This window comes from Cervus elaphus, chromosome 5, assembly GCF_910594005.1.
Source record: "Cervus elaphus chromosome 5, mCerEla1.1, whole genome shotgun sequence".
Classification (NCBI taxonomy): domain Eukaryota; kingdom Metazoa; phylum Chordata; class Mammalia; order Artiodactyla; family Cervidae; genus Cervus; species Cervus elaphus.
The window spans coordinates 105,799,096-105,822,405 of record NC_057819.1 but is presented as its reverse complement, the minus strand read 5'-3'; the positions used below and the strand labels follow the sequence as shown (position 1 = coordinate 105,822,405).

The window sequence follows — 23,310 nt, the reverse complement described above, 5'->3', positions numbered from 1 at the left end:
CTAATCAGGTAAGGAATTGTCGTTGTTCAGTCGCTAAGTCATGTCGGACTCTTTTCAACCCCATGGACTGCAGCACGCCAGGCCCCTTTATCCTTCACAGTCTCCCAGAGTTTGCTCAGATTCATGTCCACTGAGTCAGTGATCCCTTGCAACCATCTCATCCTCTGTCATCCCCTTCTCCTTTTGCCCTCAATCTTTCCCAGCATCAGGGTCTTTTCCAGTGACTCAGCTCTTTGCATCAGGTGGCCAAAGTATTGGAGCTTCAACTTCAGCATTAGTCCTTCCAGTGAATATTCAGGGTTGATTTCCTTTTGGACTGACTGGTTTAATCTTTTTGCTGTCCAAGGGACTCTCAAGAGTCTTCTCCAGCAGCATAAATTGAAAGCATCTAGCAAGTAACCACAGGTCATTTGCTTAAGGAAAGATATTGAATATAATGAGAACTTGTTGGAAGACAATATTCTACACATAATATGGTTTTCTTTGTATGCTTGCATGCTAAGTCACCTCAGTCGTGTCTGACTCTTTGTGACCCTGTAGACTGTACCCCGCCAAGCTCCTGTGTCAATGGGATTTCCCAGGCAAGAATACTGAACTGGGTTGCCATGCCCTTTTCCAGAGATCTTCCCAACCCAGGGACTGAACCCCTGTCTCCTGTGTCACCTACATGGGCAGGCAGGTTCTTTACCACTAGAGCACCTGGGAAGTGTTACTGTTAATATTTGCTTTTTTAAATTAATGTTTTTTCCTATTTTTTCATCGCATGTACTATTGAAGTTAGTGAATGCTGGGAAGCAAATGAGATCATCTTGTTGAGCTAATCATCGGAGCCAGCGGTTTTATTTGTACAGAAGTCTCTGAGGAGCTACTGACGAACATCATTGTGGATCTCACAAACATTTAGGAATGTTTGTGAGCAGTTTAACCAGTTCATGCCAACAAGAAAATAGAAGCTTCCTACATTATTAAGTTTACTTTTGTATCATGAGATGAAGTGAAAAATAATTACATATGACATTTTAAAACTGCACCTAATCAGAATTGGCAGCAGTAACAATCCCAAGTCTTTGGTCAAGTTCTATTATTAGATTAGTCAGGAAAAAATTTCCCTTATATGTTTATATTCTAGCAAATATAGGCTTGTGCGTTTAGAGGATTAACAAGGATGAGAGTTTTTCCAAGTGAAAACGCCACAGTGTTCCCCCGAGTTGAGAAAGCATTTCTTCCCCGCCACAGTGTGAGACACAAGTTTCACCCACTGCATCAATCACGAAGGGTGGAGAGAGAAGAGGCGTGGCCTTGTTGCCACTGCTGTCAGAGCAGCCAGCACGGGTGCCCCCCAAGGGTGAATGTGTTTGCACTGGTGAGGCAGACATGCCCATACCAGGTCGTGTGGTCTGTGAAGGTGTCACTTGCTCGCTGAGCCTGTGTGTCCCCCAGAACGGTCACTCCTCACACAGACTAAGGTCTTCAGGTCATCTAGGAAGGGCAGTCTTCACCACTCAGGGTTTTATAGGGAGGTTAGCATGATTCCTTAGGTGCGGCTGAGCCTGCGCTGTCCCATGAACTCTATAGGGGCTGCTCTGCCAGGCACCTTCTGTGGGTTGACTCGTGGTCCCTCTCAGAAGCCCTGTGACATAGATGCTCCTTACATGAGGGACACCGCAATTTTGTGGAAGAGCACATAGCTGGTGAGTAGCTAAGACAAGGGTCGAGGAGGCTATCTAACTCCAGAGCCCACATCTCACCCCTCCACGACCCTGCATCTGGGCAGCCATGCCAAGCTGGGCTCTTAAAGCACAATTTACTCATAGTCTATCAAGTGCATATGTGTTATATTATAATTTATCTGATTATACGGCTTATCTCTGGGCTTATCTGGTGGCTCAGACAGTGAAGAATCTACCTGCAACGTGGGAGACCTGAGTTTGATCCCTGGGTTGGGCAGATCCCCTGGAGGAAGACATGGCAACCTACTCCAGTATTCTTGCCTGGACTCCTGAAGGCAAGAAGCCTTATCTTTTTTTTTTTTTTTAATTACTTTTATTATAGTGAAATACACATAACATGGTTTATTTACCTAGTGGTAAAGAATCTGCATGCCAATGCAGGAGACATAAGAGATGAGGATTCAATCCTGGTGGGGGAAGATCTCCTGGAGGAGGGTATGGTGACCCACTCCAGTGTTCTTGCCTGAGAAATCCCATGGACAGAGGAGCCCGAAAGGCTACAGTCTACAGGGTCAAAAAGAGTCGGACACAACTTAGCGACTAAACAACAACTATGAATAAATTTGATTGATTGATGGCTGTTGAGCCAGCCTTGCATTCCTGAGATGAACCCACTTGATCATGATTCAACTTGCTAATATTTATTAAGGATCATTTTACATTTTAGTGAGAAATTGGTATTCTTGTAATGTCTTTGTCCTGCTTTTGGTATCAGGGTAGCTCCAGCTTCACAGAATGAATGAGGAAGTGTTCCCTCCTCTTCTGTTTCCTGGAAGAGATTGCATAGAACTGGTATTATTTCTTCCTGGACTGTTTGCTAGAATTAACCAGTGAAACCATCTAGATCTGGTGTTTTCTTTTTTTGGAAGGTTTTTAGCTACTGAATCAAGTGTCTTACACTATTGGATTTTTATTGATCCCCAACATACCCTGTCTTCTCCTGAAAGGTGTTAACTGATTTCTTCAAACATGTTCAAATGTGATGTTGACAATGCACTGAAATAGTTTAAAATTTAATTATTGTCGGGTTCAAGCATGTAGGACAGTCTGAGTAAAACTGTGAATGTTGATCAGACTTCAGAGTCCTCTCTGAGCAGGAGGACATGTCCTTGCCCCCAGAGGGGGTTTGCATTCCTCCAGCCTCTCAGGCCATCCCTGTGTTCTCAGGGCTCATCTGCCTCCTGAGAGCACAGTTCCTCATCGCTTCTCTCTGTGTCGTCATGTTAGCAACCCTTGTGTTATAAGAGTTTCAGCTCTTTGTGCATCTGTCTGTGCACACAGACAGAAGGAGGCTTTTCCTTCTTGTCTTCTGTGAATGCATTGTTTCTCTTTTCACATTGCTGTAGGTTCCTGTGTGGGGTGTTCCACACGCTCCTTTTCCACCCTTCCCTCAGACCGATGATACGCTGATTTCTCAGTCTCACCAGGGAGAAAAATCAGTAAAATATATTTAGATGCTGAAACAGAAGCTAAAGGCTGGTTCCAGGCCTCAGCCAGTTCTGTCCCCGCCCAGGAACAGATGTTCTGAGCTCAGCTTGCTTTTCCACTGTGTCTCTGCTTCCAACTTCACGCCAGGACCTTCCCTACTATTCTCTCATGAACACAGAAGAATCTGCAGTCAGCCCCAAGGTGAATTGTTGAGTAGTGTGGTGATATGAATTTCAGGAAAGCCTGGCTGAGCAGTGGGCGGAGCACTATCCTGCTGCCGTTGGTCCCTGGCCTCTGCCCGTGCTTGCTTGTGGCCGATGAAATGAGGGAAAACAATAAAACGTGGGCTGGTGACCCTTTTACCACTGGTGACCCACTGGTCAAATAGCTTTCAGCTGGTGCAGGGCTTTTGTGGCACAAATAGGAGAAACAGTACCACACAGATGCTCACTGCAAAGAAGAGGTGACCACAGTCACACACTGTGCTATTAGGACGGGACAGCTGTTCTCCTGGACAGTGTATATCCCCTAAATGATGCAGCACATCACAGCTGTGTGGGAAATCGTGTATGAAACATGTTCGGTAACAGAGCACAGGGTACGCAGTGACAACGAGGGAGGACATGGGTGTGCGTTCAAATGTAGCTGGGAGAAGTGGGAATCCTTTCACAACAATGGAATCATAGTGACTCTTTTCAAAACTTTTGTTTTATTGATTGAAGTAGAGCCGATTTACAATGTCCTTTTAGTTTCTCCTGTACAACAAAGTGATTCAGTTATACACATACACATTCTTTTCCATGTTCTTTCCCATTTTTGTTTATCCCAGGATACTGAATATAGTTCCCTGTGCTGCACAGTAGGACCTTGTTGTTTATCCATCCTGTATGTAATAGTTTACATCTGCTAATCCCAAACTCCCAGTCCTCTCCTCCCCCACCCCTTGGCAACCACAAGTCTTGTCTATGTCTGTGAGTCTGCTTTATAGATAAGTTCAGTTGTTTCATTTTTTAGATTCCATGTATAAGTGATATCGTATGCTATTTGCCTTTCTCTGTCTGATTTAGTGTAATAATCTCTAGTTGCATCCATGTTGCTGCAAATGGCATTATTTCATTCTTTTTAGTGGCTGAGTAATCCTCCATTGTGTGTCTGTAACACATCTTCTTCATCCATTCCTCTGTCGATGGACGTTGAGGTTGTTTCCTCATCTTGGCTACTGTGATTAGTGCTGCCTAGACCATTGGGGTGATGTGTATTTTTGAATTAGAGTTTTATCCAGATATGTACCCAGAAGTGGGGTTGCTGGATCATGTGTAACTCTTAGTTTTTGTTCAGAACTTTTCTTTTTTCAGAACTTTTCTTTAATGCTCATTGTTAAAATATGAGAGGGGCAGGAGATCATGTCTGATGTTCCTAAAAGCACAGCATCTCCTGAATAAGCGGGAAGGAAAAGATTTTCTTTTTCCCACTGAGCACCTTTAGCACTGGCTGGGTGTTGCCTGCACTTGCCGGCCAGGTGGGAAGGTCCGGTGGCACCCGCTGACCTCTGCCTTCTCCCATAGGAGCTCGGTGAGTTGCTGCACACGGACCGGCCTGACTGGCAGAGCGTGATGCAGTATGTGGCCCAGATCTACAAGTACTTCGAGACATAGGTCCTGTGTGTCCAACACCCACTGCGTGTCCTGGATGCACCTGGTCTGTGCTGTTGGCTGCCCACTGTCTGGATTTCCAAGGCAGGTTCCACCTGAGTCCGACACACAAACAAGAAACAGCTGGGTCCACTGCACCCACCCTGAACCCTGACACATACGGACTGTAAGTCAGGGGTCGTGCTCCCAGGGGCCCCCTTCTCCTGCGGGAGCCTCGCAATGTGTTCACTGGAGCTGCCCTGAATCTCACGACAAACATCTAAACCCATCATCTTTCTCCTAAGAATCCTGGCTTCTGCCTTCTAAAAACTCTGCACTTGCCAGTCCAGCCCCTCCAGAAACACCCAGCAGGACACAAAAGGACAAAGTCTGCTCTCGAGCAGCTCTGAGTCACGTGAGCCCTGCCTTCTGGGGACAGACTTGGTTCTTGGAGAGGATTTCAGCACCGTTAGGTCTCCTGTCCCTTCCTTCATTCTCTGGGTGGGAGACCAAACGTCTGAGATGAGAGGAGCCCCCCGGCTGTGTGCTCGGTGCCCCTGGGAGCGACAGGAGGGGGTGTGTCTGGGGCACAGTCACACCAGGACTGGTGCTTGGCAGTGGACAGAAAGCCTCTGTGACCTCACCTGATCCTTGTGTCCTGCACATATTCACGCCTGTCCACACCCACATGCTTGTACAAGCAGAACTTGACAGAGTCCCTCAGACAGAAGGGACGGGCCTGTGTTGGCCAGGGTCCTCCTGCTTTTGCACAAGCAGGCTGAAGATGTGTCTTTTTGGGGTGCTGGGCAGACAACATCTCAGCTCTGGCTTTGGCTTTGTCCTTCCCCGGGCCTCTTAAATTTGCATGGACAGAAGACCTGAGCGAGGCAGGAAGGGTTCGGGTACGACCGGATGAAGGGCATTGGCTTCCCCAGCACGTGCAGTTGCCCCATGTGGCTGCAGAGCACCCCACAGAACAGCCCTTCCCCCAGAGCACACACCCCTCTCCCAGAGCAGCCCCTCCCTAGGTCATGCAGGCATGAGTGCAGGTCATCACCTGGGCAAATACATGCACATTTCATGGCAAATGAGGTCCCCCCTGGCCCAGGGGGCTCCCACAGCTGCTGACATCAGTGCCCTCTGACCCAGGTCCATTGACACTCCCTGAGCCCCGGGCTGCCCACCCTGCCCAGTACACCCTGCGAGCCTGAGGGGCAGGCGGGCCCTTGTGCACAGCGGGGCCCTCTTGGTCCCTGTCCTGGGAGGTGTGAGCTCAGCCCCCCATCCAGTTGCCTTGGAGGAGACACTGGGCGCCCCCAGGGTCCATCCGTCCTCCTCAGGCTGCAGAGTTGGGCCACTGGGGCTCTCGTCTGGGGGCTCCCTGACAGCACACACCTCGCCTGCCCCGGCCTGGGGTCAGAATGTCAGGAAGGCCACCAGCATCATGTTGTGTGTATTTTCAAAGTCCCCAAGAAGTGCTGGAAGGGGAGTCCAGTGACGGTGACCACGTGGGGTGTCTTCATGTGGAAGGTGGAGGCACCTTCCTGGACAGTCTGCTGGAAGTTACCCGGTGTCTCCTCCTGGGTGTCTCCCTCCTCCTCGCCCCCCTGCTGCCTTGCTTAACCCACAAGGGGACGTCACACCCGAGAGGGGTTGAGCCGTTGGTGGCTGTGTTTACTTTGGGTTCACTGCAGGCTCTGCAGGAGGGGTTGCAGATGCCTGGTGCTGCTCCTGGTGCCCTGTGGTTCCTGAGAGGGTCTGGGGTCGGCTCCTGCGGCAGTCTCTCAGTGGGGGGCTCACTTCAGGTTAAAAAGAAGAGAGGGGGCCACGTGCAGTTTATTTTTATAACTTGGAGAGGTTGCCCAGTTCCCCTTGCTGCCCAGCGGGCAGGCTAGAGCACAGCATGCCTGTGTCCTGCCCGAGGGACCAGGCGGTGTAGGGCAGGTCTGGTCCTGGGCATCCTGGTGTGGGGTCAGGTCTTCCAGTACTGAAGGGGCGGGGGTCACCTCAGTCTGATTTTAATTGAGGAGCTCAGAGCACAGGGTGAATGTGGAATGTTTTTAAAGTTGAGAACACGTGGTGGTTACCGTGAGCGCACCCCACCCTCCCCAGTTCCCTGTCCTGATGTTTTCACAGGCCACTGTATCTGTGTTTCTTCCCATCTTCCTCCACCCAGCACCTCGTCATTTAAAATTATTTGATGGTTCTGCAGATCCTTTTTCCAAAATAAATGCATTATTTTTATATGCAAGAGAGACACAAAATGCAAGATCCCCAAGAGGGGCGGAGTCGTTTTAAGACACACAGAGAAGCCCTTGGCTCTTTGTGTGCTGAATTGTTTCCTGGCTGATGGTGGCGCCATGGCCCCTGTCCATGGGGCTGGCCATCTGGGGAGCGGGGTGGGGGTGGGGGACCTATACCTCTCCTGGCCGTCCTTCCTTGCTTCAGAAAGGACAGTGGTCTTTGGTTTTCACTCTTCACTCAGCTGTTGTTCTATAGCTTTTGTTGAGACCACCCAAGGACCCCAGGGGACCCACACCTGGTGTCACGGTGTCTGTGGGTCTCAGCCCCAGAATGGTGGGCTGCTTTCCCAGCCCCCTGCCGTCCCCACCAAGGGGACAGGCCCCTCTCTGTGCCCTGCCTGGGATGGAGGACTCGATCATCAGATACAAGATCCTTTGCACATCCAGCCCCAGTCGTCCCCAGCCCAGAGCCCGAGAGCCATTTGAGAGGAAGTGATAGTGACATGCAGCAATGGACATAACTCAGAAGCCCTTTTATAAAGGATATTTAATATCGTGGCCCCAGCTTCGTGGCAGGTTCCACTTTTCTGGCCAAGTTAAAGTTTGGCTGGGCCCACGCCGCCCTGAACAGCTCTCTGACTATAACCGCACGAGCTGAGTGCAGTGGATGAATGCGGCCTCGTTTCTGCAAGGAGTGCAATGTGCCGAGCATGGTCCAGACTGGACAGATACATGTGAAAATGTGGACACGACCGAGTGTGATGTATGACTCTGTAATATTTCTAATAAATATATTTTGTTTCTGTCTGATTGTGAATTTGTCCCAGCGACATTTATTGTTACTGTTTTCTCAAAATGCCAGACTTCCATTCAGTCCATTGCAAACCGGCACCTCCAGGCCCCTGTTCCTCACTGGGCATGGTCTCCACTGCAGCTGCTGTGAGTCACCGGAGAGGTCTGGGCCCTAATGCCCCTCAGCCTCCTTCCCTGCGTGGCCCCCTTGTGGAGCCCGCCCTCCAGGGCCACACAGGATGCTGTAGGCTGCACAGATGGCCCGCCAGGGATGGGGAGCAAGCAGGAGGGGGTCATACCAAGATCATGGGAGCAGGGTGAACATGAACGGACAGGGGCTGCTGCAGTGTTCTGACACCAAGATGCCATGCGAGCGATTCATCAGGTGATGTGTGGTCTTCAGGCGCCGCTCAGAGGCCACTGTTCACGGATGTCTGGGGACCAGCCCAGCCCACAGGAGAGAAGAGGGGACACAGGAGGAGCCTCATCGCTTCTTCCTCCTTCCAGGGAAGCCCCCTCCTGACTTCCCACCCCGGCAGGTTCTGGCCTTTTCCTCCCCCTTCCCAGAATAGCACAGCCTCTGATGTAAGTGGAACAGACCCTGAGCCAGGATGGCAGCCACCACCCGCTTCCTCTGGGCAGCCAGGTGCCAGGCAGCTGTACCCAGAAGACACCAGGGTCCCCGTGTGATGACCCTCCATTGTCCTAGCTGTTCAGCCTGTGTACATGTGTGTGCATGCACACACGGGCACATGGACATTTGGTGGATGGCCAGTGTCACAGCCGTGGCTAATTGACCCCTTCCATGGTTTGGGGTCCAGCGGGGAGGTTCCTGACTTATGGGCCTGGACCCCTCTGTGGATGAAGCTTGGCCCAGGCATACTGAGTTGGGTCTGAGGCATGAGTTGCCTGGCGGGGCCTGACCCACAGCCCGTGCCCCATTGGTACTTGTGCCTGTGCCTGTGGTCAGTGGCTCTGTGCTGCATTGAAGGCCGCGGGGCCTCGGCCAGCTGTGGGCACCTTCCCCAGTGCCTCTGTTCCTCCTGCCACTAAGCGCATGGCTTCCCAGGGCAGAGCCAACAAGATCAGATGTGTACGGGGCCAGGGACGTTTTCAGCCTGAGCTTGCAGTCCTGGAAGCCAGGGTTTTAGACCTTACCCCCTATAGACCAGCACACCCAAATGGCCCCTCAGGGTCTCAGGATAGGCTTGAAGCTGTGCACTGTGACTTTTTAGAATTCTTTTATTTTGAGGGCCTAAATTTTGTATTTGAAGTTTTTAAAATGTTGAGAATTCTACATTCCCTTTCTAACAGGTTGTATAAAAATGTTGACTTTTCCCCTAAAAAATGTCTGAGTAGTATCAGAAAGTTGGGAAGATTCATCACCTCCTCATAGAGCTACATCCCCTGGCGTGGAGAACCCATAGGCATGCCTGACCCTCAGGGCATGAGTCTAGCTGGAGAAGTACAAAACTGGCCAGAAAGGTGAGTCACAAATTGTGTAACTTCAGGTATCTGGGAAGAGAAAACCAGGGAGCACAGTGGTAACCAGCCTCCTTGGAGCCCCTTTTGATTCATTTCTGGACAGGTTCGGCTCTGAAGCTGTTTGCACAGGGTGGGGTGGGGAGCCAGGCTGGATTCCAAGAACATTTGCTGGCCTTTGCATCCTCCAGGTTGAGTCAGCTAGAACCCACAGCATCTCATTGTCCGTGTCCCCAGGCCATGGAGGATTCCTCCCCTGCCTCAGACAATGGAAACCTGTCTCCCAGCTGAGAGCAGACACGTGGAGCCTGGGGATTTGGCAGATCCGGACCAGACCTGGCCCCAGGCATCTTCTCTGATTTGTTTACAAAAGCAACGGGCCTCTTCCCTAAGCCTGCCTTGGGAGAGCAGAGATGCTGTGGGGTCTCTGCTGCTGGGAGGGGCCACTGTGAGTGATGTGGGAGATGGCACCTCAGCAGCAGCCTTGCCTCCTTTCAAAATGAAATTCTCTGACCATGAAACCAGAAGCCGGAAGATGCGTTTCCTGTGATTAGTTGTAAATGTCATTGTTCTAAAGTGACAATTGTTACTAAAATACATGTTCTGTCCAAAGAATACCAAAAAGTACAAAAACAAAAAAAGTTCTTGGCATCACACCAAAAATGGGTTACCAGAATTAACCTCCATTCAGTATTTTATCAGATCACTTAGGATTGGGCTAAACTTCAAGGAATAGAGACTCCAGCAATACTGTCTTAGATAAGAAACTTATTTCTCACCAAAAAGAGAAGTCCAGAGGTAGAAAACCCCACAATGGTATGTTAGAGCCCTCAAATCCTCAGGGATTCAGACCCCTTTCCACTCTGACATTTCCCAAGGGAGTGCAGTTTGTCCTCATGAACTAAGATGGCTGCCAGAGTTCCAGTCATTGCAACTGCATACCAGGTGGCAGCATAGAGGAAGAGTGCCCTGTCCTTTTTAAATCTTCCTAGAAGATCCATTTAACACGTTCACTTTTATTTCATTGAGCAGAATTTAGTCACACGGCTGTACCTAGCTTCAGTGAAAGTGAAAGTTAGTTGCTCAATCATGTCCAACTCTTTGTGACCCCATGGACTGTGTAGCTCACCAGGCTCCTCTGTCCATGGGCTTCTCCAGGCAAGCATACTGGGGTGGGTTGCCATTTCCTTCTCCAGGGGATCTTCCCCAACCAGGGATCAAACTTGGGTCTCCTGCATTGCTGGCAGATTCTTCACTGTCTTAGCCACCAGGGAAGCCCACCTAGCTTCAGCGGAGACCAGGAAATGTAGTCTTTTTAGGTGAACACCAGTGGAGCTCGCTGAAAACTAGGAAAGGGAAGAATCAACATTGTGAAGGAACCTAGAAGGTTCTGTGACAATGTATATACTTTTACATCTTAAAGTTTAATTTCTTGAATAAATTCAAAACCTTACTTTTACTTGGCTCAAAAATTTGACAATTACGAAGAGAGATACAGTGAAAAGTCCCTTGTCCACTTAGTCATCCCTCTCCTCCCCTCCCCTCACACAAGCTCACTGGCAATCGTGTCACCAGTTATCTTGTATATGTTTCTGTCTCCAGAGCGTCTTATACAAGCAACTGTGAGCATCATGGGGTCTCACTTCTTTAACCTGGAAGGTGGCAGGCTGTGCATATCTGCATCTTGTCCTTCCATTTTGCTTCGTCTGTTGTCTTTCCCCTTAGTGATGCATCATGGAGACATTTTCCTGTCAATACAAAGACAGCATTCTCACTTCTTGTTCCTGCAGCCTGGTGTTCCACTGAGTGGGTGCAGCATAAATTATGTATCTACTCCCCTGGGAAGGGTGTGTGTGGCCGGATGATCTGTCATACAAACCAGGACCCTTTCAAGAGTGAGAGTGTGGTGTCTGTTAGTAATTATACTGGAGCAAAGCTATGAACTGTCCCAGGTGGACTGGGGCACAGGGTTGCCCCATGAGGATGAACGTGGGGATGTCAGTCAGTGGTTTGCGGTTATAACAGTGCTGTAAATTTTAATGTGCACATGCATAACTGGGTTCATCCACATAAGTCTCCAGGTCAAAGAGTGCCTGCTTTGTGATCTGGGTGGAAACTGCCAATTTGCCCCCCGTGGGAGCAGTGCTGGCTTTTCTCATCATCACAGCTCGGCCCACAGAACGTGTTGTCAGACCTTTGGATTTTTGTTGATCCTAATAGGTGAGAAGCAGCATCTGAACTAGTTTTAATGTGCATTTGTTGTGAATGAGGCTAAATATGCCTAAGAATCCTATTTATGTTCCTTTCCCTGTGACTAGTCTTTTCGAATCCTTTGCCCATTTTTTTCTTAGTGTTTAGAAATCACATTTTGGAGCTTTTTGTGAGTTAGAAAGATGATTCGAGATGCAAATATTTTCCCCACCTGGCTGTTTGTCTTTGTTTATGATGGTTTGTTTTTCAAATTTCCTGGCATACGGAGTGCAGCACTTTCACAGCATCATCTTTTAGGATTTGAAATAGCTCAACTGGAATTCCATCACCTCCATTAGCTTTGTTCGTAGTGATGCTTCCTAAGGCCCACTTGACTTTGCATTCCAGGATGTCTGGCTCTAGGTGAGTGATCACCCCATTGTGGTTATCTGGGTCGTGAAGATCTTTTTCGTACAGTTCTGTGTATTCTTGCCACCTCTTCTTAGTATCTTCTGCTTCTGTTAGGTCCATACCATTTCTGTTCTTTATGGTGCCCATCTTTGCATGAAATGTTCCCTTGGTATCTCTTACTTTTCTTGAAGAGATCTCTAGTCTTTCCCATTCTGTTGTTTTCCTCTGTTTGCATTGATCACTGAGGAAGGCTTTCTTTTTTTTTTTTTTCTTTTTTTTTTTTTTTTAATTTTTTTATTAGTTGGAGGCTAATTACTTCACAACATTTCAGTGGGTTTTGTCATACATTGATATGAATCAGCCATAGATTTACACTTATTCCCCATCCCGATCCCCCCTCCCACCTCCCTCTCCACCCGATTCCTCTGGGTCTTCCCAGTGTACCAGGCCCGAGCACTTGTCTCATGCATCCCACCTGGGCTGGTGATCTGTTTCACCATAGATAGTATACATGCTGTTCTTTTGAAACATCCCACCCTCACCTGAGGAAGGCTTTCTTATCTCTCCTTGCTATTCTTTGGAATTCTGCATTCAGATGCATATATCTTTCCTTTTCTTCTTTGCCTTTTGCTTCTCTTCTTTTCTCAGCTAATTGTAAGCCTTCCTCAGACAACCATTTTGTCTTTTTGCATTCCTTTTTCTTGGAGATGGTCTTGATCACTGCCTCCTGTACAAAGTCACAAACCTCTGTCGATAGTTCTTAAGGCATTCTGTCTATAAGATCTAATCCCTTGAATCTCTTTGTCCCTTTCACTGTATAATCGTAAGGGATTTGATTTAGGTCATACCTGAATGGTCTAGTCGTTTTCCCTGCTTTCTTCAATTTAAGTCTGAATTTTGCAATAAGGAGTTCATGATCTGAGCCAGTCAGCTCCTGGTCTTGTTTTTGCTGACTGTATAGAGCTTCTCCATCTTCAGCTGCAAAGAATATAATCAGTCTGATTTTGGTACTGACCATCTGGTGATTGTCAAAACTCAGCAGTAGCCACAGAACTGGAAAAGGTCAGTTTTCATTCCAATCCCAAAGAGAAGCAATGCCAAAGAATGTTCAAACTACTCCACAATTGCACTCATCACACACGCTAGCAAAGTAATGCTCAAAATTCTCCAAGCCAGGCTTCAATATTATGTGAACCATGAACTTCCAGATGTATAAGCTGGATTTAGAAAAGGCAGAGGAACCAGACATCAAATTGCCAACATCTGTTGCGTCATAGAGAAAGCAAGAGAGTTCCAGAAAAACATCTACTTCTGCTTTATTGACTATGACAAAGCCTTTGACTGTGTGGACCACAACAAACTGTGGAAAACTCTTAAAGAGATGGGAATACCAGGCCACCTGACCTGCCTCCTGAGAAATCTGTATTCAGGTCAAAAAGCAACAGTTAGAACTGGACATGGAACAACAGACTGGTTCCAAATTGGGAAAAGAGTACATCAAGGCTGTATATTGTCACCCTGCTTATTTAACTTATATGCAGAGTACATCACAAGAAACGCTGGGCTGGATGAAGCACAAGCTGGAATCAAGATTGCTGGGAGAAATATCAATAACCTCAGATTTGCAGATGACACCACCCTTATGGCAGAAAGTGAAGAACTAAAGAGACTTTTGTTGAAAGTAAAAGAGGAGAGTGAAAAAGTAGGCTTAAAAGTCAACATTTAGAAGACTAAAATCCTGGCATCTGGTCTCATCACTTCATGGCAGATAGATGGGGAAACAATGGAAACAGTGAGAGACTGTTTTTTTGGGCTCCAGAATCATTGCAGTTGGTGACTGCAGCCATGAAATTAAAAGATACTTGCTCCTTGGAAGAAAAGCTATGACCAAACTAGACAGCATATTAAAAAGCAGAGACATTACTTTGCCAACAAAGGTCCGTCTAGTCAAAGCTATGGTTTTTCCAGTAGTCACATGTGGATGTGAGAGTTGGATCATAAAGAAGGCTGAGCATTGAAGAATTGATGCTTTTGAACTGTGGTGTTGGAGAATACTCTTGAGAGTTCCTTGGACTGTAAGAAGATCAAACCAGTCCATCCTAAAGGAAATGAGTCCTGAATATTCATTGAAAGGACTGATGCTGAAGCTGAAACTCCAATACTTTGACCACCTGATGAGAAGAGCTGACTTATTAGAAAAGACCCTGATGCTGGGAAAGATTGAAGGCGGGAGAAGAAGGGGATGACAGATGATGAGATGGCTGGATGGCATCACTGATTTGATAGACATGAGTTTGAACAAGCTCCGGGAGTTGGTGATTGACAGGGAAGCATGGCATGCTACAATCCATGGGGTCACAAAAACTTGGACATGACTGAATGACTGAACTGAACTGAACTGATGATGATTTGTTGGTTTTTGCCATGTAGGAGATTTTTTATTTTTATCTTTTCTTTTATGCCTTTGGATTTTAAATCAAAACCCTTCCCCATTCCAGAGTTATGAAGGAGCTGTGTTATGGAAGAGTGCTCCAGGGTTTTGCTCTAGAACATTCTTCTGTTTTAAATCCTTGGTTCATTTGGGTTTCGATTTGGTGTTCATGTGGTGTATGGAGATATATGCTTTTCAAAAGGGTATTTACTTTTTTCCATGGTAATACAAGCTCATGGTTTAGTTACCTCCCAACTTATAAATAGTAACTCAAACTGCTCTGTGTTCACTCTATTGATTTAAGTTTGTTTTTCTATGTTACATTAGAATTTAAGTCCTGTGCCTCCACTCCACCTCCTTTGTTCATAAATGCCCATCAGATCTGTCCACTGGGTGGTGGACCCTGGGATATGACCATGTTCTATTTCTCTCCTTTTAAAAATGAACTAACTTTTCATTTTTCAGTAAGTGATCTTTAGTCATTATGACCCCCTTTTCAAAAATATATAAACTAGACAGATTTGGGGTTAAACTGCGTGGGATGGAGGAACTCCTCATTTTCTTCTGCAGTGCATTTTCTTCTAAAAAATTTTCTTCTCACACAATCTTGGGAAGCTTCCCCAGTGGCTCAGTAGTAAAGAATCTGCCTGCCAATGCAGAAGATGCAGGAGACACGGGTTCTATCCCTGGGTTGGGAAGATACCCTAAGGAGGAAATGGCAATCCACTCCAGTATTCCTGCCTGGAGAATCCCATGGACAGAGGAGCCTGGCGGGCTACAATCCATGGGGTCACAAAGAGTTGGACATAACTAAGCACGCACGAGTACACAGTCTTATCGTTTGAGATAGCTGGTTGCATTTGTGTCTGAGTAAGTTACAGCCTGGTGTTTGTTTTCTTGACTTGAGTGCTTTCAGCCTAGCATCAGAGCAACCCTAAGAGTCATCTGCAAATATTCCACATGGTTTTCCCATGTCAAGTGCTGGGGGATACAACTGTGAATGACACAGACTCAGCCCAGACTCTCTGGAGTTCACATTCTGATGCACTAGGAAGAAAAGTAGAGTGGGGAGAGAGTCAGGTGGGCTGGTGAGAGGAGGTACTGCTCTAGGAAGGACAGTCGGAGAAAGGCTCTGTGAGGAGGTGACAGAGTTTGAACCAATACCTGGAAGATATGAAAGGGAGCCTGATGAAAATGGGGAGAGGGGGTGGACAGACTGGGAGCAGCCTGTGCAAAGGCCCTGTGGCAAGAACATGCTGGTTGTGTGTGGGTGGGGGCAGATGTGTGTGTATCTGTGTCTGTGCGTTTGTGTTGGGGGCATACCAGGGGGCCAATGTGAGCAGCAGAACATGGAAGCAACTGTCTAGAAGAGGGAGGGAGGTGAGAACCTCCCAGCCTGATCAGAGGTAACTGGAGGGTTGGGAAGATGGTCTGACTTACTCTCGTAAACATTCTCTTTGGAAGTTCAGCAGAGATGTGACTGTGGTGGGACAAGAGTGTAGTAGAGATAAAATGATAAAGCCTGGCGAAGAGGTCAGGTGAGTATGTAGGAGCTCAGACAGGATGACAGCAGGGAAGATGGATGGGAGGAGGAGGTTTCCAGCAGAGCTGACAGGTGCTCCAGCCTGCTGTGGGAGAGGGATCTTGGATGACAGTCGGCAGGCATGTGAGCCGGGCATCTGCTAACCCTGGTGCACTGGCTGAGCTGGAGGAGGCTGGCGGGGGGGAAGCAGGGGAACCCAGGGAGGTGGGGTCAGAGTCAGGCTCAGGTGCCTCTTCAACATCCAAGAAGAGAAGTTGAGTGGACAAGAAAACAAAGTCATTCCGAGCCCAAGAGAAAAGAAGACACCTGCCAGAGGATGGTTCCTGGTCTTCTAACACGTAGCCACTGGGGAGGCCGAGGACATCTCGGAAGCCAGCATTTGGGGAAGGAGAAAGTGATGGACAAACACTGCCGAGAGGTTGAGTAAGATGAGTGAGCACTGAGAACAAACCCCGGCTGTGGTGAGACGAGCATAGGTGGTGTGGGTTGACAGGGCCTGCGGGACCATGGGCTGGAGGTGGGAGTCAGGACATAGGAGGAAGTGGAGGCCGAGACCTCTGCTGTGAAGGGGACACAGGACAGGCTGCAGGAAGTGATGTGAAATAGGGAAGGATGTCACTGTCATCCTGTTTTCTCCCTGAAGAGTGGAAGGATGTGGCCCATTTTCCTGCTTGTGGGATCAGTCTGGAGTAGGGGGCAGCAAGGGGAGCAGGCTCTCAGGCAGCAGGGCTTGGGTGTCCATAAGGCCGTACACAGAGCTGGGGTCGGGGGTGGGCTGTGAAATCCTGCACAAGCTCCAGACGCTTGTGTGCGGAGGCAGAGCAGTGGCTATTTGCCAACCTGGGTGGACACATGTTTGTTTTCACAGCTGGTGCAGCTGGATGAGGGCCCAGGGGCTGAGTGTCAGGTGTGGGCGGGGGTCTTGCACAGGAAATGGACTGGGAGGCGGCTGTGCACGGCTGAAGGTGATGTCCTGAAGCCAATTCAGGTGCTGGTGTGTGACTGCGAGGCAGGCCCACAGGGCCAGGGTGGTTCAGGAAGCTGGAGGGGCGAGTGTGGGCCAGGATGTGGGCCAGGGAGACAGGCAGAGGGGTTCACAGAAAGGCAGTGTTGGAGCCGCCAGGAATGGTGACACTGGGGGAAAAAGGCAGGGATGGGGTGGTGGGGACACGGACTAACAAGCTTCCTGGAAATGGGCTGAGCACCGGGGAGGGGGTGGTGAGCAGGTGACCACAGAGAGAAATGGCTCCCTGCTGTGGAGGAGGGGAGCTTGGACCTGAGCCCCACATATGCCCCCTCTGCAGGGAGTCTGGGGGAAGCAGCCTCAGGAAGCTCAGGGGACATGGCTGGGGCCCTGCCAGCAGGAGGGCAATGGACGTTCAGAGAAGAGGCGAGGATTTGCAGTGTTTTCTGGTGACACCACAAGTTCAAGACCTGGTAGAGATGTGGGGTCAGGAGGAGGTGGACTCTGGGGTCAGATGAGGGGATATTCAGCCAATGGGGGACAACCATGGGAACACGAGGTGGACTCCAGCCAGACCCTGAGAGTCGGGAGCACCTCCTGGAGGAGTCAGAGGGGTGGACCCTAGGAGGGCCCAGGGGCCTGGGGCGGATCCCAAGACGACCCCAGCCTGCCCTGCATCCCAAGGAAGATACACACGGACATGTGGATCTCTGCCCTTTTCCTGTGCAGGAGGCCGAGAATCATTTCCGCACCTCCTTCCATCCTGTCTCAGCAGCCGCTGTGTTGTGCCCCCGCCCCTGGTCCAGCAGCACCAGTACCGCAGGCAGGAGGTCTTTCCACACAGTGAGGAGCATCCAGCCTTAAAAAGGGAGGAAACCCTGATACGTGAACAATATGGATGAGCCGGGTGGATACCATGCTGCATGAACTGACCTGTCACAAAAGGACAAGTACTGTATGATTCTGCTTCCACAAGGTCCCTGGAGTCGTCAGGTCCATGCAGAGTGGGGCCGTGGTTCCCAGGGCTGGTGGAGGGGGCGGGGCCGTCATTTAACAGGTTGCGAGTTTCAGGTTTGCAGGATGAAGCCACTCTGGAGGTGGATGGTGGTGACAGCTGCACCACGATGCGGATGCACTTAATGCCACAGAAGTGCGTGCGCTTAGCCGTGGTTAGAATGGCTCAAGAAGGAAGTCGACGTGGGGGAACCGAGGCTGCCCTGTGATCTCTGGGCTGCACGTCGGGCCAGAATCTGGCTCCGGATCGTGGCGCCCAGAGGGAGGAGGAATGGGATGGGCAGTGACTCAGGTGCTGAGCACCCGGGGGCTCCCTGGAGACACCTGGGTCACCAGGGTGGTAGCTGCAGTGGGCAGGGCCACCTCTAAGCAGCAAGCAGATGTCACAACAGCAGGCCCAGCTTGTGGGCTCTCCCTGACTCCAGCCTCCGTGCTGGACCTCAGAGCTGTTGTTAAAATGGCCTGACTCTTCCCTTCAGAGAAAATAGGGTCTGCTGAGCTCCATATGCTCACCTGAGCGTCTGTGCCACTCGGCCGGGGCCCTGCAGTGCTTGATGGGAACCCCAGTCTGACCCACTGAGCCAAGGAGGCCAAGAAAATTCTGAACAACAAAGGAAGATCTATACCAAGACACCGTCAAGTCAGCGCTTTCGGAAGTATGGCATCAGCTGGGGAGAGAGCGGTGATTCCTGCATCAGAATGGAGTCCAGAGGTGCTGCGGCTCAGGATGGCTGCCCATGCCCTGAGCTCAGGGAAGAGGATGCCGCGTGGTGGGCACCCGGCCACTGTGTCGGGACGGGGGGCAGGTTGGATCCTTCCTCCCCGAGGGAGAAACAACACCTAGTTCAGAGACTGGCCTGCTTCACCACATAATATGAAAAAGCTTCTGTTCAACAGAAGACACTGTAAACAAAATTAAGAGATTAAAGACAGACCAGGGGGGAAAACAGGCTGAGAAAAATATCCTCAGTACATCACCAGCAATACCCAACATTCAGTAATAACTGTAACACAAAGAGCTCCTAAAAATAGAGAAAACAAACAATCCCAACAAAGGAAGGATTCATAGCCAACACTTAGGAAAAAATGCTAAATATTAGTGAGAATGAAGGGAAGCTTGCTTTCAGCAGAAAGTCATGTGAAATAAAGCAATGGTGATATCAACATTTACTTACCCAATAGGGAAAAGCAAAAAATGTTGATAACATTCAGGTTTGGCACAATTATGCAAAAGTGGATGTTCTCATGTACTGTTGCTGAAGGATGGATAAACAGTATCTTTCTGGAAAGTGATTTGGTGATGTTAGTGTGTTAAATGTTAACATTAAATGTTAAATATGTAATTTAATACAGTGTTCCCACTTCTGGAAATTTAGCCCAGAAAGTACTCATGAATATTCAGGAAGAGCTAGCAGCAAGAGTAACAGCAAAAATAATGGGAATAACGTAGGAATTTCCATTAATAGAAGAGTGATAAAAACTAAACTGTGTGTCCACTAGTATGGAATACTGGGCAGCTTCGAGAAAGACAGATGAATGTGCTCTTCGAAAGAGGTCCATGAGATAGTTGTTAGAAAAAGGTTTCTTGACCATCTGGGTGGGTGGGGTAAGTCTGTTGTTTAGTTACTAAGTCATGTCCCCAACTCTTCTGTGATACCATAGACTGTAGCCTGCCAGGCTCCTCTGTCCATGGAATTTCCCAGGCAAGAATACTGGAGTGGGTTGCCATTTCCTACTTCAGGGGATTTTCCTGACCCAGGGATTGAACCTGAATCTCCTGAATTGGCAGGCAGATTCTCTACCACTGAACCACCAGGGAAGCCTGGGGAAAGTCTACTTTTACTTAAAACAAAAATATGTGTATATGCACACACACACACATATACCCCAATTCACTAATTCCAGGTTGCGTGCCTTTTTCACAGGATATGTCATCACTGACATCTTTGATTCTATAATATATGGCTCCATGTTTGTATAAGCACAGAAGCATGTCTGGAACAGTACTCAAAACTGTGCACCCCCCCCCCCCAAAAAAAACAACTGTGCACCCCAATGGGGGGGTGTAGGATTAGGGAGTTTGGCAGGAGCACTTTTCCCATCTTAAACATGTCTGTGAGTTTAAATTTGTAATATGAGCCCCTGTCATTTTTGCCATGGGTGAAAACAACACATCAACAACAGGTAGCAGACCTGGCTGTGGTCACCAGATTCCATCCTGAGCTGCTGGAGGGCCAGTTTTACTTTTCCACCCTGGACAACCTTTATTCGAAAGGGGGTGGCGATTCTCCTTTCATAGCTTTTTCATATTTCCCTATAATCCAAGCTGTCACCTCTGACACCAGGAGGAACGGAGCCGGAGCCGAGCTGAGTCTGGAGCAGGGGCTAGCTGCCCACTGCCTCTGTGCAGTGCAGAGTTAGGACTTCTGTCCTGGACTCTGATTGACAGGAGGTTAGAGAGGGAAATGAAGTTAGAGGTCACTGAATTCAGCTTTCTCATTTCACGATTTCATCATTGAGGAAACAGGTTCAGAGACGTGAAGCAGTGTTCACAGTTCTGCAGGGAGAGCTGGCCCTGCCCTGGAGACTAGGCTATGGGGTCCAGCTGTCATCCTGTCCCATTGGGTTCTGTCTCAACAGATGAGCCAAGAACTAAGATCCCCCTGAACCAATAACTGTGTAGCTCTGAATTTTGTGGCATGCTTTACCAAGAGTTCCAGAACACATGCCCAATGTGGAAACATTTGTGCGGTTATTGGACAAGAAATCCAGAGGGAGCTGTTGCTGGGGTTGGTTGTGCTGTTCAAAGATGTGATTAAGAACACAAGCCCCTCCTCCATCTTTCCTCCATCACCTTCTGTATGTTGATTTTCACATCCTGGACTAGGATGTGATGTCCATATTCTTTGTCATGTGTGGCAACTGAAGTCTCTACTTAGTTTGGTGGTCAACTCACAATTGGACAGAGATTTCTTCAAATGCCTTGACCCTATAGGTCCCCTCGCTTCTGCAGAAGGACTCCTGTGTGTGTCGGGCTGGCTTTCAATGCTCTGGTAGACAGTTTACAACTCTGCCTTGGCCTTCGTTTCCTGCTTCCTCACAGTCAGCCAGAACTGAGAGATTGTTTTTTCAGGTCTCCTCTGGGCATATGCACACCTATGTAGCTTTCTATATTTTAAGGAATGAGTCAGAGCTTTTCAAAGTTCCTTATGGACATCTCATTTTCTGATGTTTGTAAGTTTTTGGGCCCCCTCTTTTTAGCCTCAGGGGTACTGTACTTGGGCAGCTGCACTGTTTCTCCTACCTCCTTTCTGTATACACACATTTCTCCACCTCCAATGGCCAATTCCTCTATAAAGCTTTATCACAATTTTTCATTAAGCCAATATTCAGTTTTGAGTCAGAATTTCTCAATGAGGGTGACATTGATATCAGCATTTTGCTGGGACAGTTCTCCATTGCAAAGGGCATTTAACCTTCCTGGCCTCTGCTCCAAAGTGCCAGCTGTGGTTACACAAAAGAGGGAACCAAAAACATGCACAGATTTCTAAACACTCTGGAATTCAGGTGTCAGTGTCACTTGGGTTAAGACCCTCCACTTCTCAGAATTGTGACTATCATTATGAGATACCTATGTACTATTATTACATTTATATAAAGAGAGTTAACATCTCTGATGACATCTCGGAGTGCTGTACCTACTCTAGGGCCATCTTAATGCCACCTGGATTCTGCTCTTACGGCTGAGGCAGGACACAGGGGGAGAGAAGTGGGAGGCTGGGGGCCAGGCTTCTGGAAGAGGTCCCCAAGGTCAACTGGTTCTAGAATACACCTTCCACCATCACCAGTTAAGACCCACTCTGGTTTGTATGGTTCTGGCCCTAATTTATCCACATGTTCCCATCACAGCAAGAGTTTGCAAGGAGCCTGGATCCTACTACAGGTGACCACATGGCAGATGGATCCTCCTGCCCCCTTTCAACCCAATGGCTATGAGGCAGGTGTTGCTATTTCATCTTATGCACAAGAAACCATGTCTTAGAGATACCAGTTAACTTGTCCAGGGTCAGTCTCAGAACTGGGCATCAAACCTGGGGCCCCTCCTGCTGAGACCTGGGCTCTGTGCACAGAACCCCCAATTGCTTTCAAGACTAAACCTCAAGACCTCCCTCAGACTCCTCCCTTTCTCCTTTGTTTTCTCAACAATAACTGCCCATTGCTGTTACTGCCACCCCCGTGGGTCCAGTTCAAATCCCAACGTGAGTTCTGGGATAGACAGCATCAGGATCACTGAATTCATTTCCGGTAAACTTGATGGAGAGGGGTAGGCAGCGGGGTGAGTGGAAGGGCATGTGTGAGCTGGGGACTGCGGTGGAAGAGGACAGAGGAAGAGGCTTTGCTGGGGGTCCAGCGTGGACCCCTGTCACGTGAAATTCGGCAGGCTGCTTCGAAGGCAGGCTGTGGGGTTAGTGTTCCTGCTTAAGTGATTCAAGGAAGGTTTCTTAAAGGAAGTCTGCCTTGCAAAGGGATTCCAGGCACAGCAAACCACACGCTCTGCGGAGCACAGTGACCGGCTGGCTTCCGGCTCCCTCCTGTGCCGGCGCTGCAGCCACCTCGGCCACTTAACGCTCTGGTGGTCAGCGCCCACCTCAGAGGCTTCCCGGGGCTGGCGTCCAGCACCTCCAGTGGAGCCCCAGCACGCTCCCCAGCGAGGCGGGCCTCCTGTCTATGCCCTCCCCCGCCAAGCACGCCCCCCGCACCCGGCTGCCTCCCCACTGCTCAGTGCTGCCCAGAAAGCCGTGCCCCCAACTCCCCGCCTCCTCCCCGCCCAGGAAGCGCTGACCTCCCTGCGGTTCCGGTTCTGCTTCAGCCGTTGTTCCGTGTGATTAACAGCGTTTGAGTTAAGTGCGGCGGACGTGGGCGGGGGAAGGAGCACGTCTGAACTTGGGCCGACGTGGAGCTTGTGGGGCCTCCAGTGTTTTAGCACAAAGCCAAGCTATCTTGACAGAAGTAACAAAACCACATGGAAACTAGAGAGAAAACCCCAGTCACAAGCTCGCCCAGCCGGGACCTCTTCTGTGAGTGCGTCCCAGACAGATTCCTCTGGTCAAACTCGGCAGGTGGTACCGGTCATGCTGATGGGGGCTGCGGGGCTGTGGTCACCGGCTGCGCTGAGAGAGGGTTTCCGTGCTATCAGTCATCACTTTAAAGACGGCACGGCCATAGTTGTTCCCTCTGTTCAAAGAGTTGTGCAACCATCCCCGCACGTAGAATATTTTCATCACCCCAAAGGAAATCCTCTGTCCTTTTATCAGGCAGCTTCATGTTTTATTTTCTGCTTGACGTTATTTCACAAGTATCTTCCTGTCGCCCGACACTCTTAACTACCTTGTCAGGTGACTGCCAGCAAGGGATGTAGGGTGGGAGCCTCGTAAAGCCGGGTGTGTTCTG

The 23,310-nt window shown here is 49.2% G+C and overlaps 1 protein-coding gene and 1 long non-coding RNA gene across 10 annotated transcripts in view; one reads left to right on the top strand and one right to left on the bottom strand.

The window, feature by feature from the left end:
• Positions 1 to 7,849, top strand: part of SPECC1 (sperm antigen with calponin homology and coiled-coil domains 1) — a 210,831-nt gene extending 202,982 nt beyond the window's left edge. For all 9 annotated transcript variants that reach the window (XM_043903965.1, XM_043903966.1, XM_043903969.1 and 6 more), the window contains one exon: positions 4,724 to 7,849. In XM_043903965.1, the coding sequence (XP_043759900.1) occupies positions 4,724 to 4,813 (90 nt within the window). In that variant the 3' untranslated portion in view covers positions 4,814 to 7,849. The remainder of the gene's footprint in view (positions 1 to 4,723) is intronic.
• A 2,664-nt stretch (positions 7,850 to 10,513) lies between these two features.
• Positions 10,514 to 23,185, bottom strand: LOC122694782. Its single transcript, XR_006341238.1, has 3 exons — positions 22,703 to 23,185; positions 10,950 to 11,054; positions 10,514 to 10,652 (listed from the first exon to the last, which is right to left on the bottom strand). It is a non-coding gene; the product is annotated as an uncharacterized LOC122694782 (long non-coding RNA).
• Between the last annotated feature and the right edge of the window lie 125 nt (positions 23,186 to 23,310).